This window comes from Mus pahari, chromosome 4 (assembly GCF_900095145.1).
Source record: "Mus pahari chromosome 4, PAHARI_EIJ_v1.1, whole genome shotgun sequence".
Taxonomy (NCBI): Eukaryota; Metazoa; Chordata; class Mammalia; order Rodentia; family Muridae; genus Mus; species Mus pahari.
This window is the reverse complement of record NC_034593.1, coordinates 23,299,539-23,315,557: the sequence shown is the minus strand read 5'-3', so window position 1 is coordinate 23,315,557 and position 16,019 is coordinate 23,299,539. Positions and strand designations below refer to the sequence as shown.

The 16,019-nt window shown below is 42.9% G+C and overlaps 1 protein-coding gene across 3 annotated transcripts in view; it reads right to left on the bottom strand.

Moving 5' to 3' along the window:
* The window catches only part of Tnik (TRAF2 and NCK interacting kinase), a 400,191-nt gene that overhangs the window by 159,662 nt on the left and 224,510 nt on the right, over positions 1 to 16,019 (bottom strand). For all 3 annotated transcript variants that reach the window (XM_021195419.1, XM_021195420.1, XM_021195418.2), the window contains exon 3: positions 6,982 to 7,038. In XM_021195419.1, the coding sequence (XP_021051078.1) occupies positions 6,982 to 7,038 (57 nt within the window). The remainder of the gene's footprint in view (positions 1 to 6,981; positions 7,039 to 16,019) is intronic.

Here is a 16,019-nt window from a genome sequence, read left to right as displayed (position 1 = left end):
TCTGTACTGTAGTTTTCCAAAAGAGACAGGGCTGGTCAATTGTCTGCACCTACCAAGACTCAAAAAGGAGTGGGAACTCCAGGAAGCTGGATCCTTCCAGCAGGTAAAGCACACAGCTCCTCCACTGATCACATGCTCTGTTCTTTGTTTGGGGTCTGGCATTATTTTGGGAAAGAGGTCAAGACTTAATGGCTTCTAAAGTCAGTTTTTTAAAAAGAAAAATCTTCTTTTAACTCATGTATACACTGTTTTTCCTTAGGAGTATTTGATCAAAGTGGTGTTTTGGGAAGAAAAAAAAACTTGAAAATTTTGTCATAGTATTTAATCCCTTCAGAATCTGGACCAATTTGTCTATATTAATATATTTTTTAACATTTTTTATTATTATTATTTTCTTTATTTACATTTCAAATGCTATCCCGAAAGTTCCCTATACCCCACCCCCNCCCACCCCCACCCCTGCTCCCCTACCCACCCACTCCCACTACTTGGCCCTGGCCTTCCCCTGTGCTGGGTCATATAAAGTTTACAAGACCAAGGGGCCCCTCTTCCCAACGATGGCCGACAAGGCCATCTTCTGCTACATATGCAGCTAGAGACTCAAGCTCTGGGGGTACTGGTTAGTTCATATTGTTGTTGTACCTACAGGGTTGCAGCCCCCTACAACTCCTTTCTCTAGCTCCTCCATTGGGGGCCCTGTGTTCCATCCATATATTAATCTATTTTTAAGATGTATTTTTATTTTTAAATTTTGTATGTGTGTGTATGTGCTTGTGTGTGTGTGTGTGCATGCCTGTGTGTATGTTTGTGTGTGTCTGTGTCTGTCTCTGTGTGTGTGTATACAGGTTCTGTCAGGGCTAGATCCCCTAGGCCTGGCATTACAGTCTGTTGTAAGCTTCCCAGCATGAATGTTGAGTACCAAATGTGAGTCCTCTGCAACCCCAGTATAGACTTTTAACCACTGAGCTGTGAGGCCTCTGTTCCTATCCATCTTGTATCAATTTCTTCTTGGTCTTTTTAAACATCAAAACTAAATGATACATAATTTCCAGAGCATGCTGCCTTAGCCCTTGGCACACTTCACAGTTCTTGGTTGGGGATATTTTTGTCTGTGGGATATCCTGGGTTTAGCTTCAGATAACTGACCCATCAAAGAAGATGGGTCACTTTACCCGTGGATTTTATAAGATCGTTGTTTGCAGATATTTGGAATAAGGTTATGGTACTATGAGATACTGTACTCTTCAGACGAATGATCATTTTTTCATCTTTAAATTTTCAGTACCTGTCATAAAGTGGTAGGAATGTTTATTGAGAAAATATTCAACCGGAATTATCAGTAAATATCCTTCTACCATGCAGACCTACAGCTCTGAGGTTAAAAGTGTGATTAAAAGGTGGTATTAAATTGCATATCATTTTAATAGCCATGCTACATTGAGCTTGCTATTCAATATGTCTAGGTTCCACATGCCTAAAATGGAACAAATTAAAATAACCTGCTTTGTAAATAATTGAGGGAATCAAGTATATATAATATATGTCAACTATATAAATATTAAATATATAAATATAAATGTAAATGCACACACAGCATTTTAAGTAATTTAGGAAATTTTCCATCATTGTTAGCTACCAATATCATTTATTTGGGTCTGGAATATAAAAACGTAACTAGAACAACATTTATGAACCAAATAAGTTTGGACATACTGTGATGCCATGACGCACCATGACACATGTCATGAACTATGATGCTTGGATGTGAATGGAATTCCACTGTTTTATCTACTCAACCTTCTCCTTGCTTACTTCTCTCCTGGCTCTCCGATTTCCCCTTTGAGGAATTACCTTCCCTATGGTACTTGCAGAGTCAGATATCCAGCTCAGATGTGGCTGAATAGAAGAGAGTCGATGTGGATTCAAGAAAGACCACACTCATTCATTCTGGCACTTTTTAATGGACACTCACACTAATGAGGAAATTACAGCAGAAAGTAGAACTCACACCATACCATGTCTTTCTGGACCTTGCTGAGTCCTGTGAGTGTGGTTTTTAAATGTACACTAGCCAATAAATTCCCTTTTCAGCTTCCTTCAGTGTGAATGGAGATGGTAATACACCTCAAGATTCCTTGATTAATGCAACCATGTCAAGTCAGCTTAGGAATTGTTATTCCTTCATTATGTACTAGATGCATTTTAGGCTGTCACCATAAAGGCATTAATTTGCACCAATGATTTTAATTCAAAAAATGGGAACATTTATAATCAACCTCGGTCTCACACCTGCTAGTCAGAAGAAAGTAGATACAAAATCCCAGGAACAGAAAGCTCTATCTTTGATAGTGTGGCATCTTTTTCTCTTTTTGCGGAGTTACTTTTATCATTTTTAAAGACATATATGCACTCGTGTCTTCATGTGGGTATGTGCACATGAGTGCAAATGCTCATGAAGGCCAGAGACATGGGACGCCCTTGGAGCTGCCTATAATGTGAGCACTAGGAACCAAACTCAGGTCTTCTGGAAGAGCTCTCTCTATATATACTTAACAGCTGAGCTATCTATCTAACCCCACTGTATCTCTTAAAGAACATAGATATAAAAGAAGGAGAATCCAAGGGCATTCTACAGCAGAGGTGGGAATCTGCATGGATTTTGGACACCACAGAACTACTGAGGACCCTCTGATGCTCATAGTACACTATGAGCATGATCACTCTAAAGGGTCTAGGTCCTCTTAGGTTAAGTTTGGACTTTCAAATGCAGTAGTGAGGGAATTTTCACAAGACACTGAAAAGAGAGTTTTCATAATGATTTAGGCAACTTAGAAGGATTCTGAAGTCCAAGATGGAGCATACGCTGTAATTCTGAAGCCAATTTGGCAAATCTTGCAGTGTCACAGTGCTAAAACTGGAAGGATGTAGGCACTGGATTTGGTCTTCTTTGTGACTATTCTCTATAAAAGGAAAGATTCTAGGATAAAATCAAGAATTTGAAAATTAATTTCAAGCTTGTGGCCTCATCAATTTCATTGCAATAAAACTACAGTCACTTTGCAGTAGGTCACAGAACACAATCAACAAAGACGACCTTTGAGAACTCATTTCAGCTTTGAACAGAACAACCATAATGAGCCCAATTAAAATAATTGTTGAGAAGCATTTGCACTGGATTCCATAGCACACAAAGGACAACACCACAAAATTGAATTGATTGCTTTCTAAAGAGAACATCAGAGCTTAACGGAGGAAAAGCTGTTGCTGACGGTGATGGGCAGGGGCTTGATGTAGAGCTCACTGGATCCTGCCTCAGACAGCAGGGCAAGAATAAACCTATTTACTGCTGTACACCACATCTGCCTTTGTTGGGGGTCAATGGTTAAATAAGAGTCAATGCTGTGACCAAATCACAGAAATGCATCCAGCTCTTCTGAAATGTGTTCTCCAAGAGAACAGAACTCACACCATAAAGTGCCTGTTTTATGTAATGAGTTGGCACTTTGAAACACAGAATGGCATTCTCTGTCTATTAGCCTTGGGGCAATTGAGGGAAAAGCTGTAAAATCATTTTTCAAAATGCTTACTTGCCAACAGAAACTCAGTTGAGAAAGGCTAACTGGTATTCCTTCATGTGAACCTGCATATGCCAGGCTACATAACTAAGTAATAGATTTACTGCAAGCAAGGTGGCCAGCACTAATTACTAAGAATGGTTCTTGAAACAATTTTAAAACCTCACCTAGAAAATCCAACACTGGGGAGAGCAATATTTATCATCCTTGATTCCCACCTTCACGTCAATAAATAATTTCATGCAGACCTATCCATGCTGTCAGTGGATCTCAGCTCTTACTCTGCAGAGCCACACAACAGAACTTGAGCCACAGTGTGACCATCTTGGATCCATCACAACCATTAGTCCCTAAGCTGCCAAGTGTATCATATTATGCAGAAATATGACTCAATCCAAGGATGACCGAATATTATGACTTCAGCAAAACTGCCAAACAAATTCTGATTTGTTTTGTAGTTGGAGCTTTGTAAAAAGGCTTATATATTTATCATGAGCTTCTCAACAGAGGCTCACAATACTAGATTTTGATTTCTGTGTCATATCCTGCTAATTCACTATTCCAACAGCTACTCCTTTAATTCTGACTTATAGGAGCTATATTTCTCTCTTTTCTGGTGATTTCTTACAAGTATACAGTGTAACTAGATCATATACTCCATCTTACTCCTTCTGGACCCCTTAGAACCCTTTATTTTTCTTCTTTTAAAAAAATAATTTTGGACCCATCATCAGCCACCAAACCCAGACACTATTGCACATGCCAGGAAGATTTTGCTGAAGGAACCCTGATATAGCGGCCTCTTATGAGGCTATGCCAGTGCCTGGCAAACACAGAAGTGGATGCTCACAGCCAGCTATTGGATGGAACACAGGGACACCAATGGAGGAGCTAGAGAAAGTACCCAAGGAGCTGAAGGGATCTTCAACCCTATAGGTGGAACAACAATATAAACTAACCAGTACCCCCAGAGCTCATGTCTCTAGCTGCATATGTAGCAGAAGATGGCCTATTTGGCCATCATTGGGAAGAGAGGCTTGCAAACTTTATATGCCCCAGTACAGGTGAATGCCAGTACCAAGAAGTGGGAGTGGGTGGGTAGGGGAGCAGGGGCAGGGGGGTATAGGGAACTTTTGGGAGAGCATTCGAAATGTAAATAAAGAAAATATCTAATAAAAATAATAATTTAATTAATTCTTTGAGAGTTTTCTACAACATATTTCACCCCAGTCTCTCCCTTAACTCCTTCTGGATATACCCCCACATCCCCATCTCTCACTTCTGTCTCCTCTTTTTAATTTCTGCTGTCTATGATCTCTTGGATGTGGGGGCATCTTCTGAAATGTGGTTGACCTTCCGGGAGCCACACCCTTCAAGGAAGCTGATTCTCGTTTCCCCAGAAATCATCAACTGTATGTAGTTTCTTAGTCAGGGGTAGGGACTCAATAGCCCATTTCCACAGAACTTGAATTTTAGCTAGAGACACTGCTAGACATTCAAGAAGAAAAAAATCATTGGAAGGGACTTCTCTGTAATCTTCTACGAGGGATAAAATCTGTATTTACACCAAACTATAAAGTGACTCTAGCAAGAAGGGAGGATGCGAATTAAACTGACAGAACAAAAGGATAAAACCATCCTCTGCTTTACCACACTGCCTTAAAACATCCCTGAGAGTTGTTTTAGATTCTGACCTAGTTACTGTGATAAATACTCTGACAAAAGCAAATGAAGGGAGAAGGAGTTCAGTGGAGGTCAAAGTTCAAGGGTCCAGGCCATCATGGCAGGAAGGTCAAGGTGACAGGAGTTGGAAGGAGCCACATTTCATCTACAATCAGGAAGCAGACAGTGAGTTCATGCTGCTTCTCAGTTCTCTTGCTTTACTTACACAGAGACCTGGATCCCAGCCAGGGTAATGATACCACCCAGAGTGGGCAGGTCTTCTTATATCAATTAATAAAATCAAGGTAATCCTCAAAGGTATGCTCAGAGACTTGTCTTTCCCAAGACTCTAGATTTTTATCAGCTTCACAATTAACACTAAACATTATAATTGTAAACCTCTAGATTCTTTTTAACATGAAGGGAAAAAGACACCTTTTTCATGTTTAATCATCTGTTTCAAGTGGCAGAGCATAGATCTAATTTGAGCAATTCACATGCATTTCTTAGTTAATGCCAGGTGACCTAACCAACTAACTGAGGTCAAATATTTGAATTAGTTTGGAACCACTGAAATTGAAATAATGTTCTAAAGACAGTAAAATATTTAAACTTACAAAACTAGTAATAAACATTTTAGAGTATCACTCAACTGGTCATAAATATACAGGAACAAGATTTTTCATTTATTAATTAAACTGTAAAATATAATTTAGAGAAAAATCTAGATTGATAATAAATAAGGGATAAATAAGTCAATATAATGTGTGATACTTATGAAGATTAGTGAAATGGTGGCCTTCTGGAAAGCCTTATAACTAGTACTTAACCAAATATAATAGATTCTTTCTACAGGGTAAGACTTAATGGTTAATATGCCAACAAACTGTGTATTTTTTTCAGTCTGTTTCTTAGTTATTGATATCTTTGTGGGACTCATTGACTGGATGACTGTTTATATTCAATATTTCACTTCTGGCCAAATGGAGACTTTGGTCTTTAAGCTTTTATGTGCAAGAGACAGACATCTTAGAAAAATTCCCAGGAGAATAGAAAATTATTAACATATTTCTGATGTCCTGTGAATCCTTTAAAGTCTGATTTCCACTCTATAATCTTGAAAGGTTATTAAAATATTTTAAATTAGACCAAGCAAAAAGACTGAAAGCATTAGATTGTATTTAAAGTAATGTCTAAAGGAATATTAGATTGCTTTGATCATTCAGGCAGAAATTTAGAGTTGCTCTCTAAGAAATAGGAATTTGCAGCTATGTGATTATTTGATCAAAAACCATTTGTTTTAGCAAATGTTCATGATAAATGTAGTATAAGGATTTTATAGCTGTCCCAGCTCCCCGTTACTTCTGTGCTGGGCAGCCCCTTAGGGAAACAGTGAAGACTCATTTCTTCTTTGTAATCTCAGTGTTATGCTTTTAATGCCTTGGAATCCTTGCTCTGGCTTCATATGCAAATATCCATGGTTATGTTTATGTAAATTATCAGCACACATTATTCAGTCTAAGAACCTAAGGCAGTGTGTAGTATTGGATTTAATTGGAGTGATTTATTACTGGCCTGCTCAGTTGGCTGTTGTAGATTCTTATTTCTTCACATGAATCACAAATGGAAAAGGATCTGGAATATTTAGGAGGATTACTTTTCTGGCCATTTTTTTTTTATTCTGTCACTCACTTCTTTGTTACAACTATATAGCTAGTGAGATAACAGGATGAAGATGCCTTACCCCTGTGACGTCCATAACCTTAATGGCAGCGAGCTGGCCTGTTTTGACATGACGACCCTGTAAGAAAAAAAAAATCAAAAGGTTTAGTTGTGATGAACAATATTAGTATTCCATTCCAACACCTCACAAATCAATGCCTAAATCAATGTTACAGTATGCCAGCAACCAGACAGTCAAAAACACATAGACACATAGAAATTAGGATGTTTGAAGATCTAGTTCTAGTTAGTATTTGATTTGCTTTTTAAAAATCTCTTCAACTCATTTTTATAGGGGTTCTCAAGTAGATGAAATGGAAGTGCTAGACAATTTGATTCCTTTTCTCTCAAAGGAACTCGAGGAAGGCAGATTCCCACAGAAGTGGAGACCGGCCTGGGTGGAGGGAATGAGTAAATCTCAGGAAACAGGAACTGAAGAGACTTCCTTCCAATTCTTGAAATACTTTGAACTCTGGGCTGGGAGTGTGGCTCAGCAGTAAAGTCTACTATGTACAGGTCTTAGGTTCAATCCCCACAACTTAAAAAAAATAAGCAAAGTCAACTGGCTCAAGCTGCTGTCAGCTGAGCACTGGTGAGCTCATGAAGCCAACATTTAGCATGGGGACAGGGGACAGGAATGATCACTTTCAACTCTTTTCATCCCTAGGAGCGTCTAAAAATGATGGCGGGAAGAGCTACTGGCCCGAGCACACAGGGCTGGGGACTCTCCTGGGGTAAGATAGTCAAGGCTACAGAAAGATACAGTGGCCACAGCACTCTCTTGGTGTGCCCCAAATAGCTGTCAGAGTCATGGTGGCCGGAGGGATATTGTGATGCTGTGCTACTGTCTTTGGTGTGAGACCCACTCCTAGCTTTAAAGACTGCCAACCACATCTTGAACAATATTGCTTTCCCTGTAAAGAGAGCCGAGAGAAGGGCATCTGTAGATAAATACAGGGGTTCAATTTGGTATCACCAAACTACGATCCAGTTCTCAGAATGGTCCCCTTGGGCTGGGCAAAGGCAGCCCTTGCAAGTAGGGAGTGAGCAACACTCTCCAAGGGCTGGCCATTCCAACGTGGAATCCAGCTTTGTAGAGACCCACTTGCTCTGACTTTGTGGTCTGAATGCTTGCAGTTCTCGTGTGTGTGTGTGTGTGTGTGTGTGTGTGTGTGTGTGTGTGTGTGTGAGAGAGAGAGAGAGAGAGAGACAGAGAGAGAGAGAGACAGAGAGAGAGAGAGACACAGAGAGAGAGACAGAGACAGAGACAGAGACAGAGACAGAGAAAGACAGAGAGAGTGAGCATTGTTAGCCTGTGATCTGATCTGTCTTCTACATCTAGGGTGTCCCTTGCTTTCTCTATCCTGCAGTCTGTCTACTTTTTTCTAGATTTAGTTAAAGCATGACTTCTGTCCTGGTCAGTCAGTCCTCACTTCTGTGCTACCATGGAAACACATCCCTGTTTGCATCATTGCATGATGCCCTAAGTATCACCATTTGCCTTCCTGTCTTTCTCCTTTCTTTTCCCCCACTGGTATCATTTGTAACACTGCCCCTAGAATCAAATCTTAATTGACACTTCCTCTGGTCACTGAAGCCTAGACACACATTTCGAGTCCCTTTCTCCCCCACGAATGTCTGTGGGGTACTTCTGCCAAAATAGAATTGCAGACAGGAGGTTTTTAACTCCTGTGGAAGCACAGGCTCTTCTTTGAGGGAATAATTTGTTACAACAGTGTCTAATTAAAGAGTAGTAGCGAGCACAGAGCACAGCTACCCTGCCGTGTGGTGCTGAGGTCAGAAAGTAGAGGAGGAAATCCATCCCTGTTAACGTTCACACAGAAGGCACTGGCCAGTTCTTGGTTTGAAATCCATAGAAATAAGTTCTATTTTAAAACTAAGGGTACACGATTGTGTATGTGTGTGTGTGTGTGTGTGTGGCTTCGTTTTTTAAAAGTGTTCTCTATGAATATAGAAAATGAAAGATCATCTCTACACTCCACTTTACATTTCACTTTTAAGCTGAAAGAAGGGCTTTTGATGGAGCTGACACGTGAATGATGCCACCCTGAGATAGCAGGTGAGGCTTAAATGAAGTCCTGCAAATGGAACAATGAGTGTGTTGGCACAGGCCCAGGCAAAGGCATCCTCACAGTGGAGCAGGGAGGCTCCTGAGCTGTCAGAGTGTGATGTTCAGGAAGGGCCACAAAGGATCAGGGAGGACCCTGCTCAGCATGAGCTGCCTTGTACATCACCAGAGGATGTCAAAGCTGGTTACTATCTAGATTAAGGCAGACCTTCAGGGAATGGTTAGGAGTCAGCTGACTTCATGATCATTAAAAACCAGAGGTACAGTTAGGATTGAGGAGCACACGCGCGCGCACGCGCACACACACACACACACACACACACACACACACACACACACACACACACAGAGAGAGAGTAGGGCAGCCTGGTTTTTGGGGCTCACAGGTGTCGAAGGCTGTGAGTCAGACACAGTTCACTCTTTTCCCCTCGCACTTCCTTCTGTGTCATTCGTTGTAAAGAACTATGCTGCTGCTTCTTCCGTATAAAATAATCCAACACCATGGCAAAAATGTGACTCACGCAAGCCCGCTTAGGCCTTTCCTTTGTCTGATTCCTGAAATAAATGCAGGAGGAAAACAAGGGCTTCCTCAGAAACGGCTGTAGAAGCTTCACCTTTGTGCCCCTGTTTTCTAAGGAAAAGCACGAAAGTCAGTGGAGCGGCTTGCCCGAGGCTAGCTGGAAGAGAGCCCTTTCATTTCTGTGTCACCAACGCACACTTTTTCCAATGGCGCACATGCTGGATCAGACAGCCTCAGCACCATCTCACCCCTCCCCGCTTCAAGGCTTCCTCTCTTCTGAATTAGCTTACAGACAATCTTGGTCCCACTGAGGAAAGCTTCTGCAATTTTATTTAGTTGCAAATGAATGTGCGGCCTTTGTATTGCCACAGCATTCTCTGCTAACCCCTGCAGGTCCCGAGCAGTGCTGTGATTTTTCTTTTCTTTTTTTTTTTTTCAAATATGCATTTCCAGAATAATAAAAACAAATCAAATCAAGTCAAAGGGCTGAAAAAGTGTTGCTCAGTGGTAGAACACTTGCCCAGGATGTACAAGGCCCCAGGACCATAGCAACCACCAAAAAAAGGGAGAAAAGATATGAGTGTAAAATACACAGTAGTGGTAAATCTATCTATATCTGTCCATCTTTCTGTCTATCCATCAGTCAACTGGTGACACAGTGACCATCTGGAGTACTGGCTCTCAACCTTCCTAATGCTTTGACTCCTTAATACAGTTCTTCATGTTGTGGTGAAACATAAAATTATTTGGTTGCTATTTCATAACTAATTTTTCGACTGTTATAAACCATCATGGAAATATCTGAGAGGTAGGATATCTAATATGCAACGCCCCCATGAAAAAGCTGTTGGACACCGCCCCCCCCAAAAGTTCTCAACCCACAGGTTGAGAATGGCTGATCTAGAGTCTCCAACGCAGACTGATGTCTCAGAAAGCTAGCTGTCAACTATATCAGGTACACAATCTTTCTAAGAACCGCCCTCAGCTGAAGGAACTGCCCCACCTAGGGTCAGCTGAAGGAACTGCCCCACCTAGGGTCAGCTGAAGGAACTGCCCCACCTAGGGTCAGCTGAAGGAACTGCCCCAGCTAGGGTCAAGCTCCCATCTGGAGACAATTGGAACAGGATGATAACTTCGACCAGAGTGGAAGTGTTAGACTTCTAGAAAAGAACAGACAGCCCAGAAACACACAGCAAGCTTAAGCTATAGGGCATGAGAAGAAACTAGATAGATTTTCTCCGAGCCTTCTGTAGTGTGGGATGAAGAAGGAACTCGGCCAATATTTGCTAAATAACATATTAAATGAAGATTTGACGTATGAGATTGTGCTCTTATTCTTGGTACCACTGACATTCGACATCAGTCCCCTTGGGTCCCTCATATTTCTGTCTAGCCACAAACTCTATGGGACCAGATGAGAGGGGGAGGTTCCAGGCAGTGGTTATAATTGCCTGGCTTGCCGAGAAGGTAAAATGAATTTAAGTGAAGCTCCTTTAAATTCTCCAGAGAGTGGAGCTCAGGAAAATGATAGAGCTTAGGGGAAAACAGAAATGATGCATCCATCTTTACCTCTACCCTGTCACAATGAGGACAAGGATGTACTCCATCTCCCACTCCCATTTCAGATGAAGGCTTAGTTAATGGCACCTGACAGCCTCATCCTCAAGATGTCAGGGCACACTCAAGAACACCATTGTCCTTAGATAGAAACATGCCTGGGGGGGGGGCTGTAGAGACGATTCAGTGTTTAAGAACACTGGATGCTCTTACAGAGGGTCATGGTCAATTCCCAGCAACCCATGGTGGCTCATGATCATCCATCACTCCTGTTCCAGGCGATAGATTTGATGCCCTCTTTTGGCTTTTGTGGCCACTGTATGCACATGGTACATAGCCTCAAACATCCACACATCTAGAAATAAAACTTAGAGTGGGAACACACCTTGAGTATATAAGAGGATTCTATGTAAAGATTCCAAAGATTCTTTAAAAATCACAAATGTTCATGGAACATTCCTGAAAGTGTCTACTCTTAGGGTTTCTCCGGGTCAAAGACAACCACTGTTGTTTTGGTTGGCACATGGCACTCACTTGTGACTTCAAAGGCTCTGCTTAACAAATCTGCAGAGAAAAACCTGACTCCTAATGATTCTCAGCCTGTGGAACACTCCAAACAACGTCCTATGCTAGAACTGTCCCCACGAGATTACCCTCTCCCTCAGTACCATTCACTGCCAATCCACTGCCAAGGCTTGCTTATAGATTGCTCAGGGCTAGGCCCATCAAAAGCTAAGGCTTGCTCATAGACTCCAGGACGGGACAAGAGACTTCTTCCCTTCTTTTTCTTGGAAACTAGATGCCCCAATTTCTGTGTGGCTGCTTACAAATCAAGATGGATGCTTCTAGTAGTTGGTTTGGGATTCTGCTGTGTGTGGCGGAGGGATGTATGGACCCTGGTACAATCCAAGTCTGGGAAGTTGCTTTCAAAGCCGTAAGACATGTGATTACAGAGAGCTGGATAACTCCCTAAGATACAGAAAGGGGCTAGCCTTGACGCTGTCTGTCAAAAACAGAGTTGGAAGCCTTTAGTGTTCAACAGCTTATGAGTGCACATGTGAGCCCTACAGAAATCACCAATCTCTCCTGAGATCCTAATGACCTAATGCTATGGGTCTTAGGGTCCAGTCCTCAGGTTGCCAGGTTCAACACCCTAAGAGGGAAAGTTTCTCCCTGTCTGTCTATCTTCTACCCCAACCTAGGACAGCTTCTTGCAATATGTGGTTCCCCCAAACATGCCAATAAACGTGAAGTTGTTACGCTTGGTGAACTGGGTGCTTCTCTTCAGTCACTCTGAGCCAAGAAGTCAGTCAATTGACCGACTTAACCTGGGAGAAGCTCGGAGAAGCACTACCTGAATAGCAGAGAGCTGGCACGGGAAGGACCTGTCACAGGAAGGGAGAACTATGTGGTCTGAAGCAGGGGGCTGTGACAAGGATTCCTACATAAGGTTTTGTTTCTGGTTTGCTTCTCCATGTTAACCAACAGACTGAGGGAGCCTTTGAGCAAGCCCATCCCTGTTCATTATCGGCGAGAGAGAGAGAGAGAGAGAGAGAGAGAGAGAGAGAGAGAGAGAGAGAGAGAGAGAGACACTCAGAAAGAGTTCTTCTGTGGTCCTGCTTAGATTTGCTATTTACACTGACCCTGGTGGTAGGCAGAGGTTTGCCACTAGTGGATGAGATAGGGGGTGCTGGTTGTGACCATGAGGCAAAGGGCGGGGGGGGGGAGGGGAGATTCTAAGGAGGACAAATAATAGTCACAAAGACAGTGCCGAGTTCCAGAAGGAAAGCTGTCCAGCCTCAGAGTGTCTCAGTCCTCCCCAGGAGGCAGCAGCAGCAGCAGCAGCAGCAGCAGCAGCAGCAGCAGCAGCAGCAGCAGCAGCAGCAGCGAGCACAGGCCTGTGCACTCAGAGCTGTCAGACAGCAACAGGCCCATACTGTTCCTAACTCAGGAGCACAAATGGGGACCCATTTGACTCCCTTGTGGCTGCTGCTGAATACAGCCTCTCCCACAGTGTCCTCAAACCTCCAGAAGTTTTCATTAAAACAAAGGAAATGTCAGTCGGGAAAGCGCCGGAATATAATTAGGGCCCAGCAAATTCTAAAGTAATTCAGAGGGGGAAAAAATAGACAGTAATGAAAGGGAAGCTCTCTGGTCCTTACTGAATCTCTGCTGTACGGCTGACACAAAAATCAATTTCAACAGGCTTTAGCTGAATCTGAGCAGGAACCAGGGCGACAGATGAAATTTAGTGAGCAATTTACTAGAGTCATAATGATTCCCGAGCAAGGGGGACAGGGCTGTAGCGAGGGCTCTCACTCAGATGTCTCCTCTGTGAGAGCACATGTGCATCATTATATACCATATACGCTATCGATGGGGGATGGACTTTAAAGCAGCACATGTTTTAATCCTAATAAATGCCTGCACATTACCCTGTACCTCAGACCCTTTAAAATGGTGGTTTCCAGCAAGGCAATTTTGCCCCCTGGGGACATGCGACAGTGTCTAGACTTCTGATTGCTATGACTATCTGTCAGTGCTGGCATCTTGTGAGTAGGGGCAAGGTATGCTGCTAAGCATGCCATATTTAAAAGAGATTCTCGTTTGTCTGACACACAATTATTGAGCTCTCAAATGTCAGTGGAACCAAGGGATAAGTCTGGTCCTTAGAGTTTGACATTTGATAGATGCCCAGTGCACCGCGAAGTGTGTGCAGAACCACCAGTTACAAAGATGCCCGGATGAGGCCTTACCTGGGGATCTCATGGGTGATGGGCAGGGAGAGGACAGACAGGCGGCATTGTTCTGTGTTTGCTTAGTAGCACCTCACTCACAAATGATTTTAAACCATGTTTTAGTGTTTGTATTACAATTTCCATACCAGTTTATATCATATTCCCTGAGCCCTCCCTTTTCTTGGCTCTCCTCACTCCCATCAAAACTCTAATGATGATCTTCACAAAAATAGAAAAATAAAGACACTCATATGGAAAAACAAAAGAGCCTATATTGCCAAAGCAGCCAGTCCCGAGGAGAAAGTGTAACACATTATCACCATTCCTGACTTCAATTATACTACAGAGTTATAGTAATGAAAGCAGCATGGCATGGGGCAAAGTCAGACAGGGAGAGCAATGGGCTAGAAGACACTACTTTTTGAAATGAGGTCAGTGCTTCTCAATCAAACCATGATGTGGCCTCTGGGACCATTCTTCTGACTTTCATGTGTAATTGGTCACTTAACAAGGTCTTCATTGTCTCTCTTAAAACGTGGATAATGTGTTGTGAGGACTAAACAGTGCTTGCAGTGCTTGGAAACAGTGGGACAACTGATGCTTAGGATAGTAATTTTGGAAGGTATGTTCCTTTGTGCCGGCTAGTTTCATGTCAACTTGACACACGCTAGAGTCATCTGGGTAGAGGGGATCTCAACTGGGGAAATGCCCCAGCTTTGCCTATGTGTAAGTTTGTGGGCAACTTTCTTGATTGATGATTGATGTGGGAAGGCCCAGCACACTATGTGTGGTGCCAGCCCTTGCCGCCTCCCATGTCACTAGCACAGGTCACATGAGGTACGTGCTTCCTAAGCATTGACCTTCATGCCATTCTGTGCATTAGGAGAGCAAAGTCAAAAACAAACACAAGAAAAAAAAAAGGTCTTGTAAAAGTTTCTGTTATGAATTAAAGGCATTCTTTCAGAGTGAGGGGCCATAACAATCTGACAGCAGGCGTGCCTGTCCTTGGGGAGTAAGTCAGTGGGAACAAGGACTCAAGTGCCTCATTGATGTGTGTTCCCTAGAAGACAGTAATTCCTGAAATAGGTTCACTTGAAATCTTGGGGCAAGGAACATAAGTGAAATATGAGGCTGCCTGAGAAAGAGCAAGAGTCCTTTTTAGTAAGTAAGGGATGCTCCAGCTCTAGGCCAGCCTGAATGGGCAGACGGCTGACGAGGTAGTACGTGTACCGATGGACAGCTAAATTTAGCTGCAATATGACTCCCCTGCTAGGAAGCTTCCTTTCCAGAAGGGTGAGGTTTCCCTGACTCCAGTGAAATTCTTCTTTTGACCACACTTTCATCCTACAGTTCGCTGACAAGTCAGGGATGGTGAGAAGTGGGGGTGGGGAGAGCATGCTGCTGGGTCTCTGGCCGCCCTTTCTTCTCACACAGGCCAGGAGACAGGCGCAGTTCTGTAGTGAAGCCTTGCAGGTCATACAAGGCAGAATGATGGCTAAGAGGAAGGGACTGAGAGATAGGAGGTGTTCAGGGGTGATCTGGGAGGGTCTAGAGTAACTTTTGGTTAGAGGCCCTTATCCATAAAGCAGATATAATTAGGTTACTAGTTTGCAGTAGAGATTAAATTAACGTATAGAGAGACAGTGGTGTGCCTGTGTAAGGGACAGGGATATTCCAGCTCTTTCGGTGCCGTATGGGAACTATTTTCTGTCCTGCTTTCCCCATCCTTATCACAGGGCGAACCTGGTTCCCTCATCCTCCTCGAATGTGCCGGAGGGCCTTTACTTCTCTTCCGTCTGCTATGCCTGCTTGATGCTGCCTTTAGGTTTACATCCTGGGCTCCAGTGTCACCGAGAGTCTTCCCCTACCCACTACCGCCACTCTCACTAAGATTTTCCCTCATCTTAGGGTCACCTTGTGCAGTATACATTATACTTCACTTATTGCCTATACAAGGCATCTTTCATTCTCTAATGGATGTGTCTGGAGAGCAGGGATTTCTCTAGATTTTGATCATGACTACATCTTCAACAGCCCACCCGTGCCTGCATTATGGCCACTCAGTCAACCACGTGCTGTGGGAATGAGTTCTCTGGAAACAAACATTCTCTCTCTCTCTCTCTCTCTCTCTCTCTCTCTCTCTCTCTCTCTCTCTC